This window comes from Crocodylus siamensis, chromosome 4 (genome assembly GCF_052110815.1).
Source record: "Crocodylus siamensis isolate JL-2025a chromosome 4, ASM5211081v1, whole genome shotgun sequence".
In the NCBI taxonomy this organism is placed as follows: domain Eukaryota; kingdom Metazoa; phylum Chordata; order Crocodylia; family Crocodylidae; genus Crocodylus; species Crocodylus siamensis.
This window is the reverse complement of record NC_143398.1, coordinates 52,412,411-52,439,802: the sequence shown is the minus strand read 5'-3', so window position 1 is coordinate 52,439,802 and position 27,392 is coordinate 52,412,411. Positions and strand designations below refer to the sequence as shown.

The window sequence follows — 27,392 nt, the reverse complement described above, 5'->3', positions numbered from 1 at the left end:
TCTAGCCAAGTATATCCCTCACTCATTATCCACCCTAGCATCTACCATCATTGGTTTAGGAATGCTAGAGGATACAACTGAGTGTTCCATTTAATAGTTATTAATGGATATATGTTCTATGAATTTGTCTAGTCACTTTTTGAACCTGGTATACCATCTGCCTCTACAATATCCTGTGGAAATCAGGTCCACAAGTTAGCTGTGCTATGTAAAAAGTACTTTCTCTTGTTAGTTTTAAACCTATCTCCTTCTGCCTTCAGTGAGTGAGTGTCCCCAAATTCTAGTATTCTGGGACTTGGTGAATAACATTTCCCTATTTACATTGTTCACACCCTTCATGACTTTATAGACCTCTACCCTATCCCCACTCAGCCTTTTACTTTTCAAACTAAAGAGCCTTAGCCTCTTCAGTCTCTCCTGATATGGCAGCTGCTCCATAACCCTTATCATCTTGGTTGCCTTTCTCTTTACCATTCTAATTCTACAACATCCTTGTTAAGACGCAGAGACCAGAACAGTGCACAGAATTCAGGATATGGCTGCAACATAGATTTGTATATTTATATACAATATATATGTACACATACACATACACTTATACCTCAAAACAAACACATTCCAATGTTACTCCCTCTACAAGAGTAACTAATTCCAGGTGAGATTCACCATATTTCCCCATAGTGTGAGTTCCCTGGAAAATCCTGCAATCAGGACAGTTGTTTGCATGAGTTATTTTCTTCAGAGATGTATCATTCCTACTTGAAAAACCGCAGCTCTGGAACCCTAATTTATACAAATCTCTGAACAATTGGCTTCCATAGATTTGTGAAAGGGAACCAGACACTATAGACAGCAAGCATGATTTACTCATGTAATTTTCATAACAAGGTGTGAAACATTTCTTATTTCTTTAGAAAATAGACATGTACAACAGACATCCCTGTTAAGAATAGACAGCAAGAAAATACTAGAAAGTTCTCGTTGTCTAGGATACTGATTTAAAATTCACTGAAAAGCAAAATGCTCTTATAAGAAGTTAAAGACTAAAGCTTAAAATACTTACTTGATAATGTCTCCTTCAAGAGCAATCACTCTTTTAATGATCTTCTGTTCAGGGTTTCTAGGAGACCTGAGAAAGGGGATAAGGTTATATAATCAGTAATGTTCTCATTGTTTTAAGAAAATGAAAAGAAAGTCCACAAAGAAATAGACACTATTAAAGTCATTTGGGAACTCCATGTTCTTCTTGATATAGCATCAATCATGATGTTCCACCTAAAGTGAAGCCACTCTTATCATTCTCATTTCAAACCACCTTAGAAAAACAGACACTGGAATATCACCTGAATACAAAAACTAAGATAATCAACAGGGTTTGCATTTCAAAATAAATGGGAAGATATTTGACATGGATGAAATTAGAATTCCCCATTACTGATGAATTGGGCCTTTGCAAGTGGTTTCAGATATTTAAACCTGAGTTATCCATCAAACATTAATCTCATATTTTGTTTAAACATTCATGTCATTTGTTTACTTTAGGGAGGGAAGAAACAACTGAAAACAATTTTAATATTTATCACAGTCAGTCAAATCCAGTTTAAATCAGTAAAGAAAATGTTCATCAATATCTTCAAAAAATGAAGGGTTTAATCAATGCAAAATGCTCCAATATGATATATTTTAACTATGGTATTTTTTCACACAGAACTTGATATTCAGAGTAGTCTGGGGCCTGTAATCATGATACTTTTACATTGTCATAATTTACATCTATTTTATACACTTCCATAAATTACAACAGGATCCAAAGTAATCACATGACCACCTGCCCCACAGAGATGTGCACAGCTAATGCTATTCTACTGTTTTGCCACTTGCTAGAGGGAAGTAGGTCTGCCTGCCTTAAGCTATCTTGAGCTAAGGTAGGGATGCAGGATACATATATTGGTATAATTATCTCCCTGAATACAGTATTTCTAGACCAGATTTAAGTAATTTACATTAACATAAGGTGTATGTCATGTGTCTGCTTTTTTATTTGGTGTAAAGATTCATTATATAAGTATAAACATATTGTATGCCCAGGGTTACACATTAAGCACATAATAGTCAAGTTAAGGCTGCATTCACAGCCTAATTTAGGTGTTCTCCTGCATATACATTTTGATATACTACCATTAAAAATACAGTATTCTATCAAATTTCCTATAACACACAGACATCTGTTTCCTATAAACAGACAAATCATGTACTTTTTTATTGTGCAATTACTCTTAACCCATTCTTGATTTTAAATACATAACTGTACATACTTAATGTCGTTTATTCACATTCTCTTAAAGAAATTTTCATTTGACTGTAGCATGCCACACACAGAAGCTGCCTATGTCATGTATGGCACTCCTGTTTCAGGCTGGCCACCCCTCCTCTAGACTGATGTGTCATAGCACTAATCTGTATCCACTCTACAAATAGATAGTGGCTATCACAGAAAATATATTCTAGACCTGCCATGTCAACTCATTTGCTCTCATCACCATATAAAATGAATGATTTTGATGGGTGTTGAGTTGATTGGAACAATTGAGCTATATGGAAATGACTTCAATGACTGGTAGTCCAGGGGTTAAAATGCAGAGACTATAATATGATTTGTAATTGCTTAGGAACAGTTGTGTCTTGATATCATTTTCTGTATAGTATTACATAGCCTGACTTTTAATTCAAGTACCCCACATTTTAGTTATCTCATGTCTTTTATCTGTCTTCACCAAACAGAACAGAAAAATTTGTATTAGCTCTGCATGCCATTCATGAGAGGAATCCAGCAAGTTTTAGATGGCAAAGTGATATTATTAGCTGGAGCACCTTTAGCACTTGTTGACAACATTACTTTTCCCAGCACATTTCTGTGCGTCAATACTCCAGGGGAATTATGATCAGGTGTAGGAGAAGACCAGGGCTCAGCATGCTATTTTATCTACTAAAGTTACTATAAATTAAACAGGTTTTTTTTGTAAAATTACTTTCTACCTTTTTTTTTTTAATTTACGCTAAGTATGTAGCATGTCTTTCTATAAAATTTATTGACTAATCAGAAATAATAATACATAATGTATGTGCTAAAGTATGTGTTTTTTCAAAAGAATGAAAAAAAAGGCCATCAATTTTTAAAGCTGCTCTTTCAAAATTCTATCCTGATTTCACACATCACTTTTAAAGGTTCTTTTGAATTCCCCTCATAAGCATTTCCACTTGATTAACATATACATTTGTAATGTAATTACTGACCTCTGTGTTAATTTGTCTCTACTCAGCAATAACTGTAATGACCTTGAATAAACATCATTCTAAATCAGAGGCAAGAACATTCATTTCAAAGTGGTCACTTTTGTGCCAAAAATAGTACATTTAAAAAAAAACAAACCCAAAACTGAATGTACTAAAAATGCTTCAAAAATAGCCTTATACATGAATATTTTTTTAACATCTAGAACCAGAATAGACATAGTACATTAAAATAAGCATTATCTTTACATTTTTCCTAAGTCACCCAAATGAAAAAGTAAACCCAAGGGTTAAAAAGGTATGTTTAAAAGGTTCCAAAACATATTAATACCTCTAAACCAATATTTTCAACTGACTGCAAAGGAGTAGTTTTTTTAGTGTCCTCATGTAATGAACAGTACATGACGGATTACATTATCAAGTCATGATACTGTAACATGCTTAATATAATCCTAAAGGCTGTGTGCTAGGAGTTCAGTGCAGGAGTGAAACCTTAAATGCTTATGGAAGACTTAAAAAGAACAAGATGCATAGGAAATCTGGTATTTTAGAAATTTTTTTACTCAAAAAACCTGCAATATTTTAGCTTATCCTTGGGCTATTCATTTGGTCAAAAAATAAGAAAAAGCATATTATTTGTAAATTATTAATTGAATATTTTGGCAAAGTGTGTAACTATTGTTAAATCTGCTTTAACTGTGAGAGAGGAAACATCTTCAGATACTTTTAAATACCCTTTTTTCAGCCTATCTATAACCGATGTCCCTATCAACTCTGATAGCCTATTTTGTCAGTTAGCCTCAGTGGCATGTCCAGACGAGCATTGAGGTGTGATTTGTGATGCTGTAGATGCTGCACATGCAAGCGTTCCCTGCCCTGCTACTTTGCAGTGCAGGAGGGTTTTTTTGAACCCCAGAGATCCTAGGGTCAAAAAGACCCAAGCCAAAAAAAACAGGGCAGGGCAGCTCAAGTGGCAGCAGTGCACACTGCCCAAACCCAGAGCCTGGCCAGCTGGAGCCATGCTCCAGCTGCTAGTCAGGATTCCTGGTGCAGGAGTGCCACAGCTGCACCTCCCGGAGGCCCCCAAGACCCCAAGTAAGGCTGCTGGCACTAGCACAGTTCCTGGCCCCAGCCTCCCTTATGCCACCTGGGGTACCTTGCAGCATGCCTGGAGCATGCATGGCACAGGTGTTCCCCAGGGACAAGTAGCAGCAGCGCAAGGTGTGCCACTGTTACTTTTCCCTGGAGAAGCACAAGTTCCTCCTTGTCTGGATGCACCCTCTGTGTCCATCCCCTGGGAAGGCAGAAGTAATGGGAGGACATCATAGGATAATTTTGTATAGGCCTCTCATAGGCACTGACCACGAGTATTAGGTTCTAGAAACTCTGAAGAAGCTCTGAAAACCTGAAAAAATAGAGTCTTCTCCTCCTTAGGGATATCTGTCTAGAATTACCATAGACAAATAATCTTGATTAAATTTTACTTATTAAAAACAGGGAAACTGAATAAAAACAAAAGAAATTATTTTTTAGCATGGTTAGATCTTGCATTTATTTGCTAGGCAGGCTTTTCAAACTTAAATACAGGCAAAAAAGATCTTACATACTTTAAAAAATTATGTCCCTGCCCTAGTATACTCATGTCCAGTCAAGATTAGCTACTAAGTCCAGAAGAGATTAATGATTCCCTCCCTGCCACCCCACCCTGCCTTATCAGGTTGGCTACGCAACATTAAACCCATCTTCCAAACTAGTTTTTTCTAGCTATGTACACATACAATTAGGTTTCTACATGTTACATTCTCTGAGATATGGCCCACAAAGATATAAATAGCCTTACAGAAAAACAAGTCTCTGATAGACCTAACTTTCAAACTCAAGTACCAGATTTCACACATTACTTTCTTTATCTTTTTCCTAGCCTTTTACTGAACTACCTTTTTAAAAAACAGAGATTGACCCTTTTTCAATAAATTATTAGTTTGACTTGGATGTAAAATAAAATTACAAAAAAATTCAGTTCAGATTGCCCCATAATAAGATTTTTTGTTCTCACCCAACTGACAAAAATAAACGTTCTTGTTTCAAGCTGAAATATTTAATTAATAAAAGGCACTAAAGGCCTACAATCATGAAGCACAAGGTTCTATATTTTTTAGTCAATAGCCAAGGAGTTCGGACAGTCAGACATGTCTATACTGTAGTAGTAGTGTGTTTCAACTAAAATGTCCTGAGTATGTCCTGGCCTACCTGTTCCTACAGCCACACTCCAAACCCAAAGATATCTTGATGAAGATGCCCCGGACCATCCTTGGCTGTTCTCAAGCACACTAAAGACTAACACCTTGAGAGCACTAACAGAAGGTCTCCCCGAAGTTTTTTCACCATGGTATTTCTGGGTTGAGTTCAGGCTCAAAAAAGCACATACATCTCTGACTTAGTTAGACTATAAGGTGCATCTCTACTCTGCCTTCTAAGCAGGATTATAGGCTATTTTGGGGTGTATCAAGGCCCCTGATGCTGGTTAATTGTTAGTAGTTAATTGCTACAATTAGCAACTGGTTAATTGCACAATAAATTTAGACATGCTACACATGCAAAGTAACTATCACCCATTAAAAATGGCTGGGTCATAAAAATGGCCAATGAGCCATAGAACGTAGGACATTTTTATAGCTTGCTTCTATCAAGCTTTAATTTGAACCTGTGGCACATCACACACAGGGCGACAGTGTTTAGCTTTGTCTTCCAGTTTCCCAGAGTAGCCTACTCTCTCTCCCTGTCCCTCACACCCCCTGCTTCCTGTAGGGGGACTCTAGACGCAGACAGAAGTGCAGCTCCCCGGTCTAACTCATAGCTTTCACAGAGCACCATTAGTTAAACCAATCCTCCCAACCCAACAGACATTAGTTGTTGGGTCAGGAAGGCAAGAGATTGAGCACCAATTTGGAGCTAATACAGAGAGAGGTCATGTGCTGGTAGCCTCTTCCCCTAGTCCTGCCTCCCTATTCCCAGCTCCAGTGCTGTCTCAGGATAGGAGTGGGGAAAATGGAGGACAAGGAGCTCAGACTGGTGTTTGCTGAGTCTGTGCTGGAATGGGGGTGGGTGAATTGGAGCCCCCCACCTCAGATAACCCCAGCCAAGCTCCCGCTCCTCCATCCTGAGACAGCACTGGGAGCAGGGCTGCCACAGGAGCAGACAAGTTAATGAAGGTGCTCTACTGTGGGGCACCTTCATTTGTACCCTCATACAATGGTGCATGATAGCAGTGCTCTTCAGCTGTGGTCTTCTATTAGGGCAGTGTTTCTTAACCTGTGGGTCGTGACCCAAACGTGGGTCCCAAGAATATATGAAAGGGTCATGAACAAACTTCAGAAAAATGAATCAACAAACTTTAAGTATGGATTCTCCTTTAAAAGAGAATTACATGGGAAGCCATGGCTTTTCCCTTGCAGGGTGGCAGAGTTCTAGCCTGGGAGGGCCTACTTGCCTAGCTTACGTTTCATTCATAGCACAACTGTAGAGAATAATGATAGCCCCTGCCAGCACCTCTCCTGTGAACATGAAGCAGTTCACGTGGCATGACAGTCTCTATTGAGTAGTACTGCCTGTTGTTTGATGAAAGTACCATCTGTCAGAGGCCATAGATGCTATCCTTTTGGAAAACCAGAGAGGGTGCAGAAAAGAGCCCCAAAAATTATTCAAGGGTATAAAAACCAGAAAAATTCAAATAAGAAATAAGTTACATGTTTTTTTACAGTGAGGGAACTAACTACAATGGGACTCACCAAAGAAAGACATGAAGCAATGGACTTCCTATGGAGGATTAGTCTATAAAGAATTCTCTCCTTTTCCTGTATTCGTATCAAGACCGAATGCTTTTCTTGAAGATATGCTTTAGCCAAAACTCAGGTTTTGCTTTAGTCAAGCTAGTTATTAGGCTCAACATAGAGGTTACTTGATGAACTGTGCTATACAAGAGATCAGAACAGATAGAGTTAATGGTCCCTTCTGACCTTCAGCTCTGTGAATCCATCCCCTAGATCTCTCAGACAGAAAACAACACAGTCATTCTACAGCATCTGCAATTGCTTCAACAGATTTACAGGCTGCATGCTGAGTGAAGAGAGATTTTTCTACCAACTGAATCAACAGGGTTTGGGTACCATATCCAGATGTGAAACCAAATTGGCTGAGATTATGGGCTAGAGTACTCCACATATTGCTTGAGTTGGCTCCCCATAGTATTAACAAAAATAAATTTCCAAATCTGGAGACTGAGACAAGATAATAATTTGAGAGATTATCTGTAAAAAAAAAAAGATGGTTTCATGAATAGAGCTATAATAATTTCTCCTTTAACGGAAGCTGACTACCTCAGGTAAGCACTGACAATCTTTTCCAGACCTCAACAGCTATTTATTGCTCTAATGAAAATGAAAATACAACTTTAAAAATACAACTTATATTTTTGAAAAATAACTTTCCTCTTTCTTCTCTCATCCATATTTCTGTACACAGGTCATTTCAAGCATGTAATATATAGCCCTGTCCACATTATATAGACAAGATTTTATTCCATGCCATCAGAATATTGTTAAAAATACAATTTCCTATATAACTGCATTTTCAGTGAAATGTAGAAGGTCTCTCAATCTTTCAATCTCAATGAGAAGTCCCCAAGAACATAAGAAACACCAAATATACCAGAATATTTTATGGATCTGCATCTTACAGGTTCTTAAAATTTTATGCTATTTGTCAGAAATGACAATTACTCGATTACAATTTGTCCGAAAATTACTAGATTTTTTTATACAGTCTTACAGTTCACACGGGCTTTTCAGAGCTGGAGATAGCAAAATCAATCACTTACTCAAGATAACTTGCTGATCCATATCCCAAAGCATTTTATTATTTTGCTACACCTTATGAGTCTAGAGATTTTTCTCCAGACAACCATGAAAACCAAGACAGGATAGCCAAGAGACAGCATGAAAACAGGCAAAGGTAATGTGACTGACTAGAACCATGGGACAGTGAAACAACTCAGCTTTGATGGCAGTTACACTAGAACCATACAAAAACACAAAGTTATCAGGCCAGACCTATGGAACAAGGAGCCATGTTTACTGTTTCCAAAAGAGGCCTTTGGAGAGGCCTGCTTTCTTCTCCATTATCATGTCACTCACTATAGCTTCCACAAGCACCCATGCAATCATTCACCAACACAGCAACACTCTTACTCACAGCTGATATACTCATGAAACACAACTATCTCTATCCTTCAATATACACTCACAGTCTCCAACTCACACAATACATTCTGGTACATGTACCACCCACTGACTTCTCTTCTGTGTGTCACTCTCAGGGCACCCTACTTAATTATGCTTAGATATCAAATCTCCCTCACTAAGATCACACTTTAAAGGCTTTTTCCAAATGGGTGATGAGGGGACTTCTCTCAGCTACTTCATGGGGGTCGCATGGGGGACTCCCTTTATCTCCTAGATCATGGGTGCTCAACCTCTGGCCTGCAGGCTAAATGTGGAATAGCATCTAGCCCTGGGCCAGGAAATATAGCAGTGGGGAGCAGCAGCCATTAATACTGAAACCCTCCTGTGTTGCCATATTCCCATGCCTCCTCCCCACGAACAGCCAGATAGGGCCAAGCCAGGCCCCCTCCCCCCTGCACAACTGAATCAGGGCCAGGCCACAGCCCCTTCCCACCATGCAGCTGAACTGGGGCCAGGCTATGACCCCTTCCCCCAGCATGGCTGAACCATGGCCAAAGTCATACCTCCTTCATTCACACAACTGAATCAGGACTGGAACATGCCCCCCTCCCCGCAAGCAACTGAATCAGGCCCAGCCCACATCCCCTTCCCCTGGCACAGCTGGATCAGGTTTGGGCTGCTCCTCACCCTTCTCCGAACAGCCAAATCAAACCCCACCATGCCTGCCCTGGGTGCCAGATCTGGCCCATGGCCATACTGGGCAGAGCCCATCTGGCCCACCAGGGGAAAAGGTTGAGCACTAGTGTCGCAGATTATGTTAGATCTTCTCAGAATCATAGAAGGAAGGAGTGTCCTCACTTTTCCTCCTGGAGGAAAATAATTGTCAACTATGTGGCTTCAAATGAAGTCCTAATCTCCCCTTATTCTCTGATTTACAGAAAGAGGGGTAGGTCACTGCACAAGAGCAGTGGTTCTTTATTCAGCCAGTGGCAGCTTGAAGGGAAGACTTCAAAGGTAGACCTAGAGGGGAACACAGTGTCATACATGCACACCCCTTTCAGCCAGTGATGCCATGGGACTCACAGCTGGGAATTTTTTGTTAACCAGCTGAGTAAGAATTCCTCTCCCTTCCCCATCTGTGCTCAGTGGCATGTCTCCTTCCCTCTTCTCCCTCCCCCTACCCCACCTGTGTCAGTGTCCCTGGCTGGCTCGGAAATGGGGGCAGGAGCAGGGGGAGGCTCCAGAACCACTCCTGATCATGCCAGCCAGCCTCCTCAGGGATCAAGGCTCAGCCAGGGACAGTAGGAATGGCAGAAAGATTCTCCCTTCTTGTCCAGTCCCTCCAGGTGTTCTTCTTCAGCCCAGAAGCAGACACAGGGAAAGGAAACTGGACAGTTGCCACCACTGCTGCTGCCTCGGGCCAGGCCTGGCTCCATGTGCCACCTAGCTGAAGTGAGGCAGGAGGGGCTCTGGAGCCTCCCCATAACCCCTGGATCAGCTAGGGATAGTGGGGACAGCAGCAGTGACAGGCAGGAGAGGCAGAGGATTGGAATGGGAAGGGAGGGAGCATGCTGCAAAGCATAGAGGGGAAGGATGCAGGGAGGGAAGTTTCTTACCTGCAACACTGGTTTTTCGCATTCCCACTTTACAAAATCCTGGATCTGCCCATAGAAGAAATTGAAACTATTGGGAAGTGCAGAGGAGAAAGGACCCAGAAGTGAAGGGAGGAGTTGCAGAACTAGCTAGGAAGTCTGCTATTTAGTAGGCTTATCTTGAATTAAAAGGCTCCAAGTGTCCCTCAACACCTTTGCTTAGAAAGCAGCAAGGGGGTTGAGTCAGTAATTGCCCTAGATGTGCCCCTTCTCTCATCTGAGCTACTGAGTTGCACTAAATGAAAACCATTTAATATAATACCAAATAATGCCTTCCATATGCTCATTAACATTATATCAATCATTAAACTTTCACGGCACTGCCATTTTTTGCATGTGTCATTTCACCATCTAATCACCCCTTCATTCTTTGATTCCTCTTTGTATTCTCCCAATAGTCCCCTATAGCAATTTATGTTTAAAAGCTTGGAACTAAAGTTGCTTTTCCACAGACAGTGCTTGTTAGCATCTATCCCAAGATCCCAGCAGGCTAAGTGAAGGAAGGCAATTGCTTCATTTCTACTCTCTAAAGGAATATAGACACATACATCTCCAAATACTATATGAGATCATTCCCTGCTGAGCATGCACTCTTTTGTAATAAAAAAGTAACCCACAGATCCTGGATAATGGTCAGACATGATATTTGATGCTCAGAGTAGACAAACTAAAAGCAATTATATTTTTCAACGGACATTAGTAGAATATCTATTACAAAAAGAAAAAAAAAATTAGACTCTGTTGGCATTCAAGTCTATCTAAATTACTGCTCTATCACCTTCAAAGAACACCCAGAGTTTGTGGGTGCATGTGTGGAACAAAGAGGAGATAGTTTTGTACTATTAACCCGTAATCAAGAAGCATGTAATATAATTTAAAAGGAGTAGACTGTATGAGACACTGTGATAACCTCCACTTATTTAATATGATACATTATTTTGGTTAGCATTCATATGTGGAATCTGTTCTATATTTTTTTGGTTGATGCAAACAGACCATTTTATAGAGTAAGACCAATAAGAAATATTTAAATGTCATGGTAAGAGGTGTCCAATGTTTGTATGTAAATTTACTCATGTACAGTTTGAGCTCAGTTTATTTTCAGACTATACCAAATGAGATTTATGGGAACCAGTGACTTGGCTCACTAATAGGCCCCCTCGACATATTACAGGTATTGTGCAATTAACTAGTTAATTGCAAAATTCCCTGGAGACCAGCTACATATGTAAAGTAGCTGTCACACTATAACAAGCTCCAACCAGCTATAAAGTTAGACCTCAAAAATATGTACCATATAGTTAGTTGTTATTGAGGTTTAATTTGCATATGTAATAGGGTCTTGGGCTCCAGGATGTGAGAAACCTCCAGCCCCCTGAATGATTTCCCTGGTCCCAGGGTTTCCTGTACCCCCATGGTGGAGAGACTGCCACAGCAGCAATCCTCTATACTCAGAGTTGCAAGCAGTGCTCCCACAGCTGGAAGCACCTCAGCTGGAGTGTGCAGAGCTCCCAGCCACGGGAGTTGCCCCTGCACCAACAATAAAGCACAATGAGATCTAATGCATGATCCCACAGTCACACCTACTGCCATGCATGTGTGGCATGGCAGGAGGCATGACTATGTGAATCACGCTTTAGATCCCATCACGCCTTTACCTGCAAGTGTAGAAGGGGCCTTATTTACATAAAAAATAAGAACACTTTTTTTATGGGTATCTTTTTGCATCTATAACTGGCTCCTGTATTTTTAAAACCCTTGTGTCTAGAACCAGTAAATAACTTAGGCAGGCTTTACTAGTTGAAGTCCATCTAGGATCCAAAAATGTACTGCTCAGTGGCAGTCTAACTCTGGAGGTGCCTCCCTGTTTGACCTGAATATTCCACAGGTGCCTGTAGCTTTTCTTGTTCAGACCTGGGCAGTTGTGGCCAACTGGGCACATGGCTCTTGCCTAGACCTGATTGGGATCTTGAAACTAGTGAGAACAGTCCTTACAGATGGGTCTGATAAATGTGCTCAGAGACATCTACCTGAACAGAGGCACTTCGGGGTATTTTTGTTAAAAATATGCTTGGAGAAAGAGGTGGTGGTGATAATAGGTGTTAACTCTTTCACTGGGCAAGTTTAAAAGGGAACAGGGAATCCTGATTGACTATTTCAAAATAGTAATGCAGAAAAAAGTATCTGCCTAAGTCAAGTGTCTGAGCCCCTGGGGGACACAAGCCTTCAGACACAGCTCTGCCCTTAAGGCCAGATTCTATTCCACCAGTTAGGTGTGAAAGCTGGATGGATACTCCTCACTGCTGTTCTGCAATTCATTCTTAAGGGTAAGACAATGGTCTAGGTGCATTATTGGACTGAATAAAGTGGAATAGAATCACACGTAGGTGCCTGAGTCCACTTAGATGCCAAACAAGTAGTTCAGAATCCAAGCCTCAGTATTACTTTCTAGCATTCTCCATGCAGTTGCCCACTCACCATGGATGCCATTCTGAGGCGCCAAACTCTCCCTATAGCACAAAATGAACCTAGCCATCTTACTCTGGGCTCCATCTTCAGTGTCCAGGTGCCTAAAAAGTATATAGCATAGAGCCTAACTTGTATGTACCTAAGTGCTTTATTGGATCTAGCCCTTTTGAGTTTGAGTAGGAGCTTTTCTCTCCTAGGCTAGGGACAGAAGTTACACATGAACCAGTTTAAGTGATCAAAAACTGGTTTAAACCTGTAACATAACAGAAGTTCAGTGCACATAAGCCAGTTTCAAAATACCTGAAAATGGTTTAATATAAGCCTGGTTGAATATAGTATCAGACTTAACTGATTTGGGTCAAACCAGTTCATGAAACTTTTGTCCCAGATCCCTTCCTGGTTCAAGTTAAATCATAGTTCCCCAGCATCTCAACATGTTTCCAGCCCTGGGTTGGGTTATGCTGTCTGCTCCAGCAGAGAAGGGTTGGGAGGGTGGGGAGAAGAGGCAGGGACTGCCCCCTCCAGGCAAACCATGGCTGGGGGCTGGAGCCAGGGAGGATGGTTAAACCCAGCTTCCCCCAAATACAGAGCTGACCTGCCCTGTTAAACTTACTGAAAGTTACTGCCAGCTATGGCTGTGGACTATAAATCCCAGAGACACCTGAAAACAGGAAGAGGAAGTGACGAGCAACCCTGCAGAGTCCTGCTTCTGTGATGCAGGACTTCAAATTCCAGAGCCCTTGGGGGCAGCAAGAAAAGGAAATGTCAGAGAGCCATTCTTTAGCCCCTGCCACCCCACTTCTGTCCTGAGCCACCACAGGCATGTGGCTGCATTACTTGATTCAAAGGTAAATGTGTATCCAGTTGTTTAGTCTCTGAAGCTTAGGCTGCCCTGCAAAGACTGAATTGGTTCTGTCTTGGGCTTTTTGACTGTCTGTACTTAGCCCTGAAGTTTATATTGCATATTTAAGTTTTTTTCATGACATTTTAGGAGGGTTAGGACAATCAGCTTCTTGGGAAACACATATAAGGAGTATTCTCCAGGTGTTGTGGCCTGCTTAAGTCCTGCTTACTCCCTAAACTGTACCAGATTAGAAGATCTTAGAAAAGTTTATTAAAGAGGCCATCCTTAATGGACTGGCTGATGCCAACATCTGAAGGGATAGCCAGCACAGGTTTGTTGCAGATACATCTTGCTTGACCAATCTCATTTTCTTCTACGACCAGGTGACCTGTCACCTGGACAAGGGAGAAGAGATTGATGTCATATATCTTGACTTCAAAAAAGCCTTTGATCTGGTATCACCTCTTGGCAAAACTGGCCAATTGTGGCCTTGGATCCACCACGATCTGCTGGCTGGGAAATTGGCTCCGTGGTCAGACCCAGAGTAATTGATGGAAGTCACTCATCATGGTGTCCTGTGACCAGTGGGGTCCCCCAAGGCTCTGTCCTTGGACCCATACTGTTCAACATCTTCATTAATGATGTGGACATTGGAGTCAGAAGCAAACTGGCCAAATTCACCGACGACACCAAACTTTGGGGCAAAGCATCCACACCAGAAGACAAGTGGGTGATCCAGGCTGACCTGGACAGGCTCAGCAAATGGGCAGACGAGAACCTGATGGTGTTTAACACCGATAAATGCAAGGTTCTCCACCTTGGGAAGAAAAACCTGCAGCATCCTTATAACCTTGGCAGTGCTATGCTGGCTAGCACTATGGAAGAAAGGGACTTGGGGGTCATCATTGACCACAGGACGAACATGAGCCCGCAGTGCAATGCTGCGGCTAGTAAAGCGAGCAAAACACTGGCTTGCATCCATAGATGCATCTCAAGCAAATCCCGGGACTTCATTCTCCCCTTATACTCGGCCTTGGTGAGGCCGCAGCTGGAGTACTGCGTCCAGTTTTGGGCTCCACAATTCAAAAAGGATGTGGAGAAGCTTGAGAGAGTCCAGAGAAAAGCCATGCGGATGATCAGAGGTCAGGAAAACAGACCTTACAACGACAGGCTGAGAGCCATGGGGCTCTTTAGCCTGGAAAAGCGTAGGCTCAGGGGTGATCTGATGGCCACCTATAAGTTTATCTGGGTGACCACCAGGATCTGGGGGAATGTTTGTTCACCAGAGCGCCCCAAGGGATGATGAGGTTGAACGGTCATAAACTACTACGAGACCGTTTCAGGCTGGACATAAGGAAGAATTTCTTTACTGTCTGACCCCCCAAGGTCTGGAACAGTCTGCCATCAGAGGTGGTTCAAGCACCTACACTGAACACCTTCAAGAGCAAATTGGATGCTTATCTTGCTGGGATCCTATGACCCCAGCTGACTTCCTGCCCTTTGGGCAGGAGGCTGGACTCGATGATCTTCCAAGGTCCCTTCCAGCCCTAATGTCTATCAAATCTATGTCTATGTAATCTAAAATTGTTCCAGGATCTTTGGGGTACAAAGGGTTGCACTCACACCTTTGTCAGTGAACCTGCCATTCAGGAAGTGCCTTCCTCCAGTTTATGGATAAGCTGTGATGTAAGTAGATGGCTTTTTGTACAAGAGCTTTTTGTCTGTGTCATGTATATTTCAAGAGAACAGCCTTGAGAGTAACTGCCATCTTAAGGCATCGATATCCATTAAATAAAATTAATTATAACCAAATGAGTTATGCACTATTACATATATTAGAAATAAAGTCACCTAAGGGTATGATAGCATATCCTACCTGGAAAATAAATGGCTTGGTTTCACATCTGATTAGTTATTGCTGGATGTGACTATGCAGATATTTAATACAACTACACAAATTATTACATATTAGCCAATTTTAAAATTGTGCCCAGAAAGCTAAAGCCAGAGCCAGGGCCTGGACTGCACAGCCTCAGAAAGCTCAAAAAATACACAGGTCCACTAAGCTGGGATCCAAATGTAGCAGTTTTGTAAGGGTCCAAAAGGGAGAACTTTAGCAAGGCTATGACATAACAGCACATTTCAGAATTGTCAAATAGCTGCCTTACCTGAGCATTTGAGAGTATTTGCAGTGGACAGTACCATTCACAGTTAGTCACTGCTATTTGCCAGCTACATGGAACCATCTGGGGAACTAGCTATGACAAAATGGCAGGGAACTTCCCATGTTATGGTGACCAACAGAGTAGGACAGTCATTCACAGGAACTTGTATTAGATAAGGGGTGGACAAAATGGCCGATTTGGCTGGCAGCCTGACTCCATTTCCCAGCTGCCCCTGCGCATGCCTGGGGCCAGTCTCTATGGAGACCCCAGTGGCACCTGTACTGGGAAAGCTCAAGGCTGGGGTTGCAATGGAGACCAGCCCCAGCCCTGTGGAAGAGTAGGGCAGGGGGCTGCTCCAGAGCTGTTGGGATCTTGCGATAAAGGCAGCTTGCTCCAGAGCCAGGGCAGAGCTGCTATCTGTAGACTGCACACTCTGGGCTGGGATTGCATCTCTGCCCCTGCTCCAGACAAGGTTGTCCCTGCCACAAGAAGACAGAGCAGAGCAGCAATCCCCTTCATGCATGCCCCTGCCTAGAGCATGCAGGCTACAGATAGCAGCTCTGCCCTGGTTCCAGAACAAGCTGCCCCCATAGCAAGAACCCAGCTGCTCTGGTTGGGGCTAGTCTCCATTGCAACCCCATCCTTGAGTCTCTATGGAGACCAGCCTCAGCCATGTGCAGGGTAGGCTGGGAAATGGAGTCCCCTGATGACCATATCCAGCCTGCAGGTTGGACTTTGCCCATCCCTGTATTAGATTAATTAAACATAGTGAAGGGGTGCAGAAGTATGTGCTGTTCCAGTTTCTCCCAGTGTTCCTGCTGGGCCAAAACAGCTACATACCTCCTCCAACACAGGACTACTGCTAACAGCGACACAGATGCAAAGATCCATAATGTACATTAATATTTCTTGAATATAAATCATCTTCAATTTGCAATATTGTTTTCCCCTCTTCATACATTTTTATTTTCTGTTTTTATAAGCAGTTTTTTAAAAAAGCATTTCTACTTTAAAATGAATGTTGAACTTCATAATTTTCTCCTTCATGGAAGATGAATAATTTTAGTTTGAGCAAATATGGTATACTTTTTCACCAAAATATATTGTGTAGATTTGGAATGTTATGCATTAGTAATTAAATGGAACTTGCTTATATTAAAATGTCAGCAACAAGTTTCTTTCTGAATTTTAAACAGCAATAACATATTCAATTCAAAATATAGACTGAGGTCAGAAAGAAGTGATGTAGTCTGACACATTGTACACACAGGCCATATATTCTAATATTATAAAAGTGTAAGTCTGTCTGTCCGTAACACTTTGTTCTCTGATTGGCTGATGGAAACAGCCAACCAGAGTGCTCCAAATGTGGGGGAGTGCCCATATGATTCTGAAGCCACACCGAGGACCGGACAGAGGGTGGAAAAGCTTCTGGCCTCAGCTCCTCCACTCCACTCCCTGCAAGTGGTGCCAAGAATCAGACAGGGGGTGGGGGAGCCAAGGCCAGCAGCACTGGCCTCAGCTCCCCCACCCGCTCCCTACAAGATGCAGAAAAGAATCAGCATGGGGTGTTAGGTGGTGGCATCCTATCCCAGCCCCCTCCACCCCCTGTCATTCTTGATGGGCAATTGTCTAGTTATATACATTATTCCATATATATAAAGGGCGTAGTCCAACTGTCTGTGTGTCTGTCCATAATGCTCTTGGTGGGTGTAACTCCCTGTGGGGCATGAGCAGGAGGCAGGGTGGCATAGGGCTGGACATGGAGCAGGGGAGAAGCATGACAGAGGGGATGGAGCAGTGGGGGGTGAGGCCAGGGCCACTGGCCTTGCCCTCCCCCCAAGGCCTGATCGTTGGAGGTGGCAGCGGTGCCGGGTAGTGGCAGAGAGGGACAGAGGTGATGGCAGGGATGAAGTGGGACAGCAGAGCACTGCCATGATGGTGGGGATGTAGGGGACAGAGCAGGGGACTGAGGCCAGTGGCCCTGGCCTCTCCCCACCTGGCCCTGCTTCTTGGAAGTGGTGGTGGCGGCATGCAGGGGTGCTGGGTGCTGGGCTCGCCCCCCCCATCCATCCCCAACATCATGACAGCACTTCATCCCTGCTGTCATTCTTGACGGGCAATTTGCATATGTGTGTGTGTGCGCGTGTGCGTGTTCCCAGAAGTTATCCTATGGAAAGTTATCTAATCTTACTTAAAGATTCCAGGGGACAGCACATCAAATATATCCCCAGCCAAACTATTCCAATGTTTAATTATCCTTGCTGCAAGGAGATTGTTTTATTTCAAAGCTGAATTTACCCAGTTTTCACCTATCCAAATTCCAGCAACTAAGAATTATGTTTAGCCATTTATCCACAGCTGTCCAACTGACAAATCATACTGAGGCAGTTATCCAGAAAGACCCCCTTTAATTTTTTTCCCAAATTATTGCTTCCTAAGACATGGCCTCTCATTTTCTAGATAAGCCAAAAAAATTGTTATCAGATGCACTAGCCTGTATTTGACCCTATTACAAGGCATCTTGTTAGATAATGACCATTTAAACAGCTGATTTAGATCATGTGTAACAGAAAACTATCCATTTTCTTACTTACTACCCCACCAATCTTTGTCACCTGCAAATTTAGCAGTAAATATTTTATATCATTGTGGAAATGGTCAATAAAAATATTAACTAACATCATACACTGGGGAATTTCATTAGAAACAGGCCCCACTCACTGATGGTTTCTTATGAACAACTACATTTTGATTTGTCAGTCGGTGTGTGCTTAATCCATCTAAGATGTGCACTTTTAAATCAAGAAACCTAAATTCATGTTTTGTTCTCCTGACCATTACTATAGGAAAAACATGTATTTTTGGAATAAGATATAATTTATATCCCAGTAAAAGCTTGTTTATAAAAAGAGTAATTATAAGTAGGGCACAGTTTAAAAATAATGAGAGAGATGAAAGTGATAAATGCAGTAAATAGTTTAATTTCTCTATTTTAGGTGCATATCTGAACCCTTGTTAACATAATATCTGAGCGTCACAGAGTCTAATGAGTTTATCTTCCAAATACTCCTCTGAAGTATCTAGAATGTAAATCCTGAAGTCCCCATTAGGTCACATCACGCTAAGAAAAATGAGACAATAGCTCCAGTCCTGTTCAGAGACAGTATGTGTCCATACCATAATCATGAAATTATTACTAGTTCCTGTCCTTATTAACTTCCTCAGCTAATGAAGGACCAATGATTAAAGGATCCTGGTAATTCTTAGCCTTACCCAGTAAGCAATTTCTCCACTTCAAGACTGAGAGAAAACACACAAAGTGTACCTGTTCTATAGACAGACTGAAGTTTCCATTTTGTATCAGCAGTATATTCACAAATAGAAAATTAATCTTAAAAAATAGAACGCCCATCTTGTTACGACTGACAATCTCTATTCAGTTCTATGTAACAGTAGCCAACAGCAATGGGTTTTAGTTCAGAAGTCAAGTCAACTGACAAAGCTACATAGGAAAATTTGTATTGAAACTCCTGGCATTCTAGGGCACATAACCACAAAAGCTTTTGACTTGACATTCTCATAAGGAAGCTATGGAAATACAATCTTGATGAAACAACTGGATGGCCAGTACATCGCTGATTGGAAAGGTGCACTGAAAGTGTCGTCGTTAATGATTTATTGTCAGATTGGACCCTCCCTAAGACAAGGGGCAGACATTATGCATAACCGGTTTAAATAATCAGAAAGTGGCTTAAATCTGTAACAGAACAGATGTTCACTGCACATAAACCTGATTGAATGTAGTATCAAACTTAACTGATTTGGCTCAAAGTGGTTTATGCAATGTCTGCCCCAGACTCCTTGCTGATTTAAGAAAACCAGCGTCCTGGCATGCTCTCTGGGCTGTGCTGGGCTGGGCAGGGCTCTCTGCTCCACAGGAGAGCTGGCCTTTCCCCCTAGCTCTCTGGCAGCAGTTTCTCTCCTTCCCCTCACCATTCCCTGCTAAGCAGGAATTCCCCCCTCTTCTCTGCATTGCAGAGGAGGTGTCTGTGTATTAGCTAGCAGACCACGTGCTGGCTATGGTCCTTGCTTAATCAACAGGTAGGATCAACAGGAAGAATCAACAAGTAGCTGGTAATGTCCCTCTGTTGCTTTCTTAATTGGGTGATAAACACTATTATCAATTCCCTGCTGGGCTAATCTTAGCTCCACCCCACCCTGGCCATGCCCCCCTCAGCTCAGTACTGTAGAAGGAAGGGAGGGCTGCTCTAGCATCCCCCAGCTTCTAGCCTGAGCCCCTGCAAGCATGTGCCTGCATTTCTGGGATGCCCATCCTGTTACAAAACTGATTTAGCCTACCCAGGTTAGACTAACCTGCAAAGATTGAATCAATTCAGGATCAAGCTTTTTGAATGTCTGTCCCTAGCCTAAGGGTCTGTCCTGGGTCTAGTACCATTTAATACTTTCATTAAAGACTTGGCTAATAAATAGGAAGTACACTGATTACGTTTTCAGAAAAGGAAGAATTGCAAGCACTTTGGAAAAGAGGATTAAAATTCCAAATGATCATGATAAATTGAAGAAATGACTTAAAATGAACAGGATGCAATTGAATAAGGATAGATGTAATATCCTTAAAAAAGTTAGGGTTGAATAATCGTAAGCGTACAATATGGAAAGTCAGTTTTGCAGAAAAGAATCTGGAGGCTAAAGCTCTCTAACTGAACCTTAATCAACATCATAACATTGTAAAGACAGTACAAATTATACTTGAATGAACATAAACAGGAGTGGTAATATGTGAAATAATCCTCTACTTCACTCAGCTTTGGTAAGACCTCATATGAAGTACTATGTCCAGTGCTGGGGACTATTTTTCAAGAATTATTTGGATCAATTGGAGAGTGTCTATAAAGGAGAAAAATGAATTATTAGAGTTCTAGAAAACATGACCTATGCTGAATTATTGAAAGCACTAGCTTTATTTAGTTTAGAGAAGAACAGGTGTGGGGGGGAGCGGAGTATGATGATAATTTTCAAGCCTGTAATAGGTTTCTGTCAAGAGAAAGGTAATACCAGTATATCTTTGTACCTACTGGAGATAGGATAAGAGGCAGTGAGTTTAAACTGTACCAAAAGAGATCAAGCAAAAAAATCTCTAGAAGTGGCTGGGTGCAAGAATAGATTATCTAAGGAGGTTGTGAAATGTCTCTCAGTGAATAGTTTTGTTGACGTATCAACAAAGGTGAGACACTGAGTGCCCAGGAGGCTGGAGGGAAGCTGAATGACAGGAGCATAAGAATGGAGAAGATAATTTGAATAAGGATGGATATCAGCTCCTGGGGGGGCACACTGAAGGGGTCTAGCACAAGAGATCAGCAGAGCTTTGTGGGGCTCAGAAGCTGGAGAGACTGGAAAGAAAACAGCAGAACAATCCCGGAGTGCTCTGGGCTGCGTGGGGTGCATTAGGGACAGGAACTTCTTAAACCCTGGGAGGGGGAAAAGAACCTCTGGCTGGGTAGTTTTGCCCTAGTAAATGCCTTTACAAGTAGAGCTGTCTGTTTGTTGCTTGGAACTTTGAGGTGCACTTGTTTTTCCCCAAAGAAGTAAAGTGCCACTCTCAGAAATGGAAGGAGATGTTAGCTCCTTGAATTAGGACCATTGAGAGATTGAAGGGCCAGGGTCTCAAAGTGGGAAGGATGCAGGGGGGATTCCATTCCCCACCTCCATTTCTACAGTCTATATCTGGGCTGGTTTGGGGAGACACTTGGAGAACAGATAAGGTCACAGAATTCCTGAGCAACTACCCCATGAAGGGAACTCCCATGAACTGAGTTTACCTTGCTACCATTCTACTCCTACTATTAAATCTTGCAGTGACATCCAGGCATCTTTTACTTTACCTAGCGGAAGTTCCAGCCCTAAGTAAATGGGCAATAGTTGATCCACTTAATGGCCCCTGACCTTCCTTCTTTTCCCAGCACTGCCAAAGGGAGAAGCATGCTAGAGATAAGGAATATTCCTTCATGCCCAAGTGGCACCAATATTAAACCAATCCTCTTGTGTCAGATGTCCCTTTTTCTTATAGGACAGCTAAAACAGCATTTGGCTCAATTTCTGTCTTAACCCATGTTAGTCATCCTACACTTTCGTGAGTGTGACATATATATGCAAATTTCCAAATAAAAATTCTGCAGAGGAACCATGCATGACATTGACAGTATTAACAGATAGCAAGAGTAACTGAAAACTTTCTTCAACTAGTCTTAGATTCCCTATAGGCTAAGCATGAAAAAGCAGACCTTCAATTTTAATGAAAGCTGATTCAGTGAACCATATTCTGAACACCCCCTTTTTTCATCCATAACTTGGAAACCTGGCTTCATTATACTTCAATAGTGGAGTTTTGCCAACTAGTTGAGTGTTAGCTTCAGTGATGTTTCATTAGTGTCGTATCTCCAGTGGAAAATACATTTGCAGTGATATAATTAATAATATCAGGAAAACTATATTTCTAATCACATATGGTAATTCTGGATCTCACATTAGACTGGTCTCTGCTGGTGGTCATCTCCATAAAAGGACTTTTGTAATTGTCTCCTATGGACTCTAAAAGAATATTAATTGTCTTGAAAAAATCAAGCAAAGCCTTTTTATTCCCCCTCCTCCCCCAAAGACTTTGGATCAGACAACCAAGATTTTGTATCTTCTATGTCATACTGAAAATGTGTAAGGCAAAACTCACACAGGGTCAACAAAAGATGAGTTATCTTTTTGAGATTTCAGCCAACTGCCTCAAGCCCATTAACAAGAAAATACAAAAGGAAAAATGAAAGTTCTTATTAAAATGCTTCACTACAATAAAATTAATTGGTAGACTGCAAAGTAATGTGACTAGTCAGTTTGAAAACCTGAAAGTATTATAGTATAAACTTGCAAACATAACTACGCTTGTGAATTAAAATCTCATTTTAATTAGTTCTCAGCCCTCCAATCTAAACACTTTAAAGTTAAATGACTCAGCTGTTTAGAATGCAGACTATATAATTGCTATAGTTATATGTACTTGACCTCCTCCCTGTTAACAGAGCAACTCAATTAATTATTTGCTGTTTTAAGTGGCCATTTCACCTCACCTCCACCTTTTCCTTTAGGGTTGAAACACATCACCATGTTACCCTTTGATTTGGAGAATGAATTTAGAATTACTTATCAGCCAAATTCTAAGCCATCATGATCTACCAAGCTAATCTGAAGACCATACTTCTTATGCCATAGTCAGCTAAAGTGAAGTGTAAACTGACTGCCACATTATGCTGGTGCTTAAGTTTCGGTATATGAATTAAACTATTTTATAACCTCCCAAATATTCTAGGCTATAATGAAAAAATGAATATGATTTACTTGCATTACAAAAAGTTGCACACAAAACAGTGAAAATCTAAGAAAAACAGCTAAATAAATTGAATGATTGTCAAGAATTTCCATACTGCAATATGAGTTTATCAACCTGGATATACGGCATGTTAACACAGGTGTAGTTTACACTGGTGCCCAGAGGAGACAAATGACTCGCCATCCTGGGGCAGCTTCCACTGCAGATGCTATTTCAAAATCTTGCCCCTTGGCAGCAGGACAGTTGATAATAGCCTGCTTAAAGTAGGAAAATGGCTATCCAGAAAAAAATTGGACACACATAACATATACTAGTGTAGCTTACACCAGCATGCTTTTACTACTATTTTTTCCAGAGTTACTATATCTGGGATTGGGTTTACAGTAGTGTAAAAGTCAGTTATGCCAATGTAAATATGTTGTGTGTCAAGCCCTAACCTATAACATATGCAAAAAGCATACAGTGTATCCAAAATACATTATAAGTGTATTTTATGCATTATCTAAAGTAACCTAAATGCATAAAATGTACACCTCTCTATTTGCATGGTTCCAGAGTATAGACCTATATCTGGCAAGTTACCGTCAAGTCTTCTCATTCACCTACCACGTGGGAAACCCAAATGTGATTAAACCTCTGTTTGAAGAGATTCAAACCAGTAATTCCCACCTCCTAGGAGTGTCCTAATTATAAGATTACCCTTATCCAAAAATAGCCAGTTATCTCACAGTTTATTGTTGGTTGGGACTCTCACCTGAGAAAGGGAGGATTTGCATTCCGGTCATTCCTAAGACTGTTTATGCATTTTACTATTACTAGATAAAATGCTTAAACAATCCTTTGATTAGGGGCATAACCCTTCAGGATGAGAGCACTAAGATGAAAAAATCACATTCACTTTCATTTTCTCTTTCTTACCCAGTTGATCTAGGATTATTTTCAGCACAATGGAACAGCTTTAACTGGGAAAGTTTATACTGTCCCAGTTTCACAATCGCTTACTTGGAAGACTCCTCCAAGAAAATAGGAAATGAGTTTAATTCTCTTACTGAAGGAGATTCCAGCCCAGATCTTCAACATCCAAACACAAGGTACTCCAAATACTAGACAAGTCTGTAAAAGGAGGACATGTTCACCTTATCTTCCTATAGCTGCATTTTAAAAGAAAAGTGACCTCTGCTGTTTCTGAAAGAAAAAACATAGCTGTTAGGGCTGTGCAAAATTTCATCAGCTGTTTCATTCTGATACCGTTTCGACGTATTTTGAGTTTGAAACAGCAAAATCAAAACAAAGGGTGTTGAAACAGCCTTGAAACAAAGCGAGAGCAGTCAAACATTTTGAAAGTTTCAAAATGTTTTGAGCTTCGAAGCAGCCTGGCTAAGTTCCCCTCCCCAGCACTACAACTGGGCTGGGGAAGGGAACTCAGCCCAGCTGCACTGAGTTCCCCTCCCCAGTGCGACCATCGGGCTGGGGAAGGGAACTCTAATAGTAATTATTTTCTTTGGTGTTTGTTGTGTAATTTATTCCAAACCATCCCCAATTACCTTATAAACTGAAAGAGGTGATAGTAGCCTGACTGCAATCAGATATAGATATGTATGTGCATTTCTGTTGTACCCTCTCTTTGTCACATACACACAAATAAATATATATTATTTATTTTATCAATCCTGTAGTGCTGGGGAGGGAACTCAGCTCAGCTGGGCTGAGCTCCCTTCCCCAGCTCAATTGCTTGCAGTGCTGGGGAGGGGAACTTAGTGATGGGGCTCAGTTCCCTTCCCCAGCTTGATCAGGCTGGGGAAGGGAACTGAGCCCCATCACACAGCCCCCACAGCCCTCCCAGGGTTGCAGCCCCCCAGTCTGCCTGTTGGATGAGTGAAGCTGGGTGCTGCTGCCTAGGACTGGCGGTGTCCTGGCAGCAGCACCCAGCTTCTTTCCCTCATCTGGCAGCCAGATAGGGGGCCTGCAACCCTGGACGACTGGCACAGCCCCTACAGCCCTCCTGGGGTTATGGGCACCCTATCTGCCTGCCAGATGAGAGAGGCTTTTTCGAGTTGTAGCCATTGAAGCCTATGGGTGAAACATCGAAACAGCATCACTGTTTTGATTAAATGAAATGGACAGGTGGTTTCGAATCAAAACAAAATTTGAAATGAAATGCTCTTCCGTTGAAATGGAATGGTGCTGTTTTGCACAGCCCTAATAGTGGTACGCCTTCAGAATAGGTTTGAGATGTTGGCTGATTAGCAGAAGGAAGGTACCTCCCTGCAGAAAGGGTTAGACTGAAGATGCCTGCCTGCTGCCTAGTTCTCCCCAGAAACTGCCTAGGGAATGGATGTTTGTTGTTCTAACCAGGGAAACACAAGCCATGGGGCAGTTCAATGCTCAGTATCATAGCTTTTAAGTTACCTTTTGAATTTAGCCCTAAAACTGCCAAAACCTATACCATCATAGACATTTAGGTGCCTAAATACATTTGAGGATCTGGGCCTGTATTGCTTTTGAAAATGCAAGTTGGTCTCCTCAGGGAATTAGATACTTTTAAATATTTTACCCAATGTAATTTTATTCCAAGTATGACTACTGAATATGAGCATAAAATGTACATATATGTTTATAATACACTATGCAAAGATGACAAAAATGCAGATAAAATTGTAATGGATGAAGTGAATTAAAAAAAACTTTAAATAAGATAAATATGTACCATTGGATAAGATGAGGGCTATAGGGTGCTTGGCACTTTCACCTAACTGAAAGTGATAGCCCTGTGTATGTCACAGGTGACACTGAGCAGAACACAGCATCAGGCCTTAGAGAGAGAGACACGGTGGGTATTTTGAAATAGTTGCAAACTATATGTACCAGGGATTGAGGCACATTTTATAACTGTGTGAGTGGGTACCAACTATAATTTTAAACAGCAGGCTCCACTACTACATTGAATAGAGGATGAAAAAGATGACCAAGCATACTTTTTCAACTCTGATTCTAAGATTCAGCAGTGTCTCACAGAAAAATAATATGCTCAGATCCCTTAAAAAAAAAAGCCAAAAACCTTATTTTAAGAATAGTGGCATCATGTCAATATGAATCCAAAGAAAAAGATATTATATCTCTTGGTGGTCAATAGAAGTTTTGGCTTTGTTATAATGATTATTATAGCAATAGTGGGCGTACACAGTAGATGCTTGCTGTGTTTGTTTCAGGAAAATGACAACAGATTATTTTCTAGTTATCATAGGGTAAAGACAAAAGGAATGGCAACCTTGTATTTCTATGGAAAAAACAGACAGGTATCTGAAATCATCATAAAGATCTATATATTAGGTTGGCCCCTCTCAAATAAAATTTTTTCTGAAATAATATAATATTTTATTATATTCACTTAGATTACATGCATATAGTTTTAAGGAGTCATAAAAATTGGAAAAGAGATTTATGCTCTGTGATAATGATAACACTGATAGATTTGAAAGCATGATCTTATAATAATAAATTAGAAAACGTAAGGCAGCAGAATAGCTCTTTCAAATCATCTTTAAAGCAGTAACTGAAAAAGTTATCTATACATTTCATTTTAGTGGATAATATATATAAAACACGTTTTACAAAAGCTTTGGCACACACACATACAAATAAATAAATGCAGGTGTGAGTGAAGTTATTTGGGCATGCCAGAACCTAAAAACTCTTTCTATAAAGAGAAGTCGACCTAATTTTTTCCTACCAATTCTGGTTTTAGGCTAAATAGCAACATTCAGTACCAGTATAAAGTAAGTTGCAGGAGTCCATTTCTGCAAATGAAGGAAATCTGAATTAATCACAGGCTGGCCACTGTCACTGATGTGCCTTTAATTATACAGGCTATGACCTGCATACGATAACCCAGCAAAGAACAGCAATGAAAAATACAATATGAAGCACTCTTTGATATGCTATTCTTAGCCAGATGCCAACCTTGTGTCAGAAGGGTCATCAGGCCTTTTGCTCCAAATGATACTAATAATAGTCTTTTTCCCTTGTTTTGTGAGTTTTCATTGATATCAGCGAGAGCAGAGCAGACTGTTGTCCAAAGAAACTCTGGTCACTTGAGCAGATCCAAACACACATTTGAAGACTGAGCAAAAATACGAGGTTGTCTCGTGCTCTCCTCACCGTGATATTTATAGGTGTCTGAGCACTTGAGACAGCGTTTCAACCTTACCTCTCACATGATAACAATTAGGCAACTTACCAAATACAGACAAAAGGAAGAGCCAAAATAACCATCAACAAAGCCAATCGTACCTTGTCGTGTATTAGCAGATGCATGACCAACAGATTGAGGGG

The 27,392-nt window shown here is 41.3% G+C and overlaps 1 protein-coding gene across 2 annotated transcripts in view; it reads right to left on the bottom strand.

Moving 5' to 3' along the window:
- The window catches only part of IMMP2L (inner mitochondrial membrane peptidase subunit 2), an 871,246-nt gene that overhangs the window by 279,281 nt on the left and 564,573 nt on the right, over positions 1–27,392 (bottom strand). For both annotated transcript variants that reach the window (XM_090042296.1, XM_090042297.1), the window contains exon 4: positions 1,064–1,129. In XM_090042296.1, coding sequence (XP_089898422.1) covers positions 1,064–1,129 — 66 coding nt within the window. The remainder of the gene's footprint in view (positions 1–1,063; positions 1,130–27,392) is intronic.